The sequence below is a fragment of the Melampsora larici-populina genome (assembly GCF_000204055.1).
Source record: "Melampsora larici-populina 98AG31 unplaced genomic scaffold MELLAscaffold_13, whole genome shotgun sequence".
Taxonomy (NCBI): Eukaryota; Fungi; Basidiomycota; class Pucciniomycetes; order Pucciniales; family Melampsoraceae; genus Melampsora; species Melampsora laricis-populina.
Genome location: NW_006768777.1, coordinates 235206 through 237175, shown reverse-complemented (window position 1 = coordinate 237175; position 1970 = coordinate 235206). Strand labels below are relative to the sequence as shown.

Sequence of the window (1970 nt, the reverse complement as noted above, 5' to 3'; positions counted from 1 at the left end):
GCTTATAAAAGGAAATAAGTCTCTAATCTTACATTCAAATCCAAAAGAATGGACACTTCTCGAATGCTTGTTTCAAAATCATCTGTCAGGTTTTGTACTATGCGTCCTAATGAGAATCAATGTGGTTTGAACAGAAGAAAATTCTTCATACCACCCTAGCGCCCTTGGTAAATATCAAAAAGACCTGAAACTTTATCTCCTTTGATATTCAAATCATGTGAGAATATTTTGGACCCAGTGGACCAGACTTCGAAATTTTCAAACTTATTGTCGTATTACGCAAAGACACCCGAGAACACGGTAAGCTCACGAATGCTTGCGGTCAATATCAATTCTTCGGACGAGATAAATCATTAAACATCAACTAACAAAGCAGAGTCTGGTGACCGCATGCATCCTCAACACAAATGCAGGGGAAAACCCAAATCATTCGAAACACAAAAATAATGTCACGTATCGAAGAAAATTGTCCATCATAAGATTATAAAAATACAGATAGAGGAAGAAAAGCAAGACCGAGAAAACGATAGCCGAATGTCCATTTAGTTGCACGTAAAATAGTTACCTGAGTGATGGACACAAAAGATTATCAGTAATTGCTTAATCTTTCATCCAGTGACCTTCAGGGCTTGATGAGAGATTAACTGACCAGGTATCACACTTGGACACCCAGAGGTGTCTCGTGAGACATTGCAATCATTCCTGAAAAGAAAGGAGTGGTTAATTATGATCTCATTGAGAAGGTGGAGGTAGTTGCAAAAGACTCACTTGTCCCTGCAGCACCGGAGACAAGCCCTTTGAGAATTTGGCTCGATAAGTTGCACATAGTGTTGGTATCTATCGTTGTTTCCCATGTAAGTAAGCTCTAGGAATGCAATAAAGAATATTCTGGAAATAAGCTCACTGTTTACACACACTTCCAGCTGGGTTTCCGTTTCCGCCGTCACCACCGTCAGAGTCGTATTGTCCGCCACCATCACCGGAATTGAACCTTTGAAAAGATTATGGAATTCAGTATACAATCTTCCGCACAACAATTAGAGTCTCTGAACACTCTGAAACATTGATGCTTACCTATCTGAGCTCCAGAGATTGAAGCAACCAGTCATCTGAAGTTTGAAAAAGAGCGACATAACTTGGGTTGAGTGAATCTGATCTGAGAGCTCGTTATCGACAGCTTCAAAACTTACCTGTAACACACCGTCCCTGGGTCTTGAAACTTCAACTTGGCGCCAAAACTTATTGAATTTTCCTTGTCCGCGATTTATACCTTCACACCAGAGTGACATTCCACCAGGATATTCTGAATCTCCCTAAATATGTAGGCCCAGGTCAAGATTGTCAGCTGAGAAGACACTGATATTGATGTGAGATGTGAAGCACTAACAATGTTGGTGTGAGGGTCCTTGGGAACAATGAGGCAAAAACTATACCTATCCACGATTGAAACCATAAGGTCCTTCTTGGCTTGAGTCAAAGCCAGAGCTGGGAGCAAGACAAGGAGGACGAGTATGTGGTGATTCATTGTTCTATTATGGGTAGTATCAAAAATCGTGATGGAATAGGTATTGGGATGAATCAAGGGTGTTGGAGACAGAGTCGAATGTGATGAGATTCTTAGTGATTATAAGATTGAAAAATATAGGAGCCAAGTATAAAGATAGGGCAAAGTGCGTATATAGATGACAGTAAGGAGACAGATGGACAACAATCAGACTCCAAGAGGCTACATATTTATAGGTGTCACGGACGCTCGGGAGCTCGCAGGTCAATGTATCGATTGTTCTCCCCACCATATGGTCTGATCAACCTCCTCGTTCAAATGTTGAACTCTACAGGGCACATGCTATGTAAATTTTAAAAACGATGAGAGAAAAATCCACCCGAGAAAAAATCATAAGAAAAAAACTCAAAATTGAGTGGTGGCGATGAATTCATACCGAGGGGTAACTGATTACCCACCCGGTACA

At 40.9% G+C, this 1970-nt stretch overlaps 1 protein-coding gene across 1 annotated transcript; it reads right to left on the bottom strand.

The window, feature by feature from the left end:
• Positions 1 to 399: 399 nt before the first annotated feature.
• MELLADRAFT_123513 (uncharacterized protein) lies at positions 400 to 1525 on the bottom strand (the record flags this gene model as incomplete). The annotated part of the gene is made up of 7 exons (XM_007408562.1): positions 400 to 565; positions 650 to 702; positions 769 to 837; positions 905 to 991; positions 1075 to 1109; positions 1191 to 1313; positions 1388 to 1525. 7 exons carry the CDS (start codon positions 1523 to 1525, stop codon positions 543 to 545), a joined length of 528 nt encoding a protein of 175 aa, XP_007408624.1.
• Between the last annotated feature and the right edge of the window lie 445 nt (positions 1526 to 1970).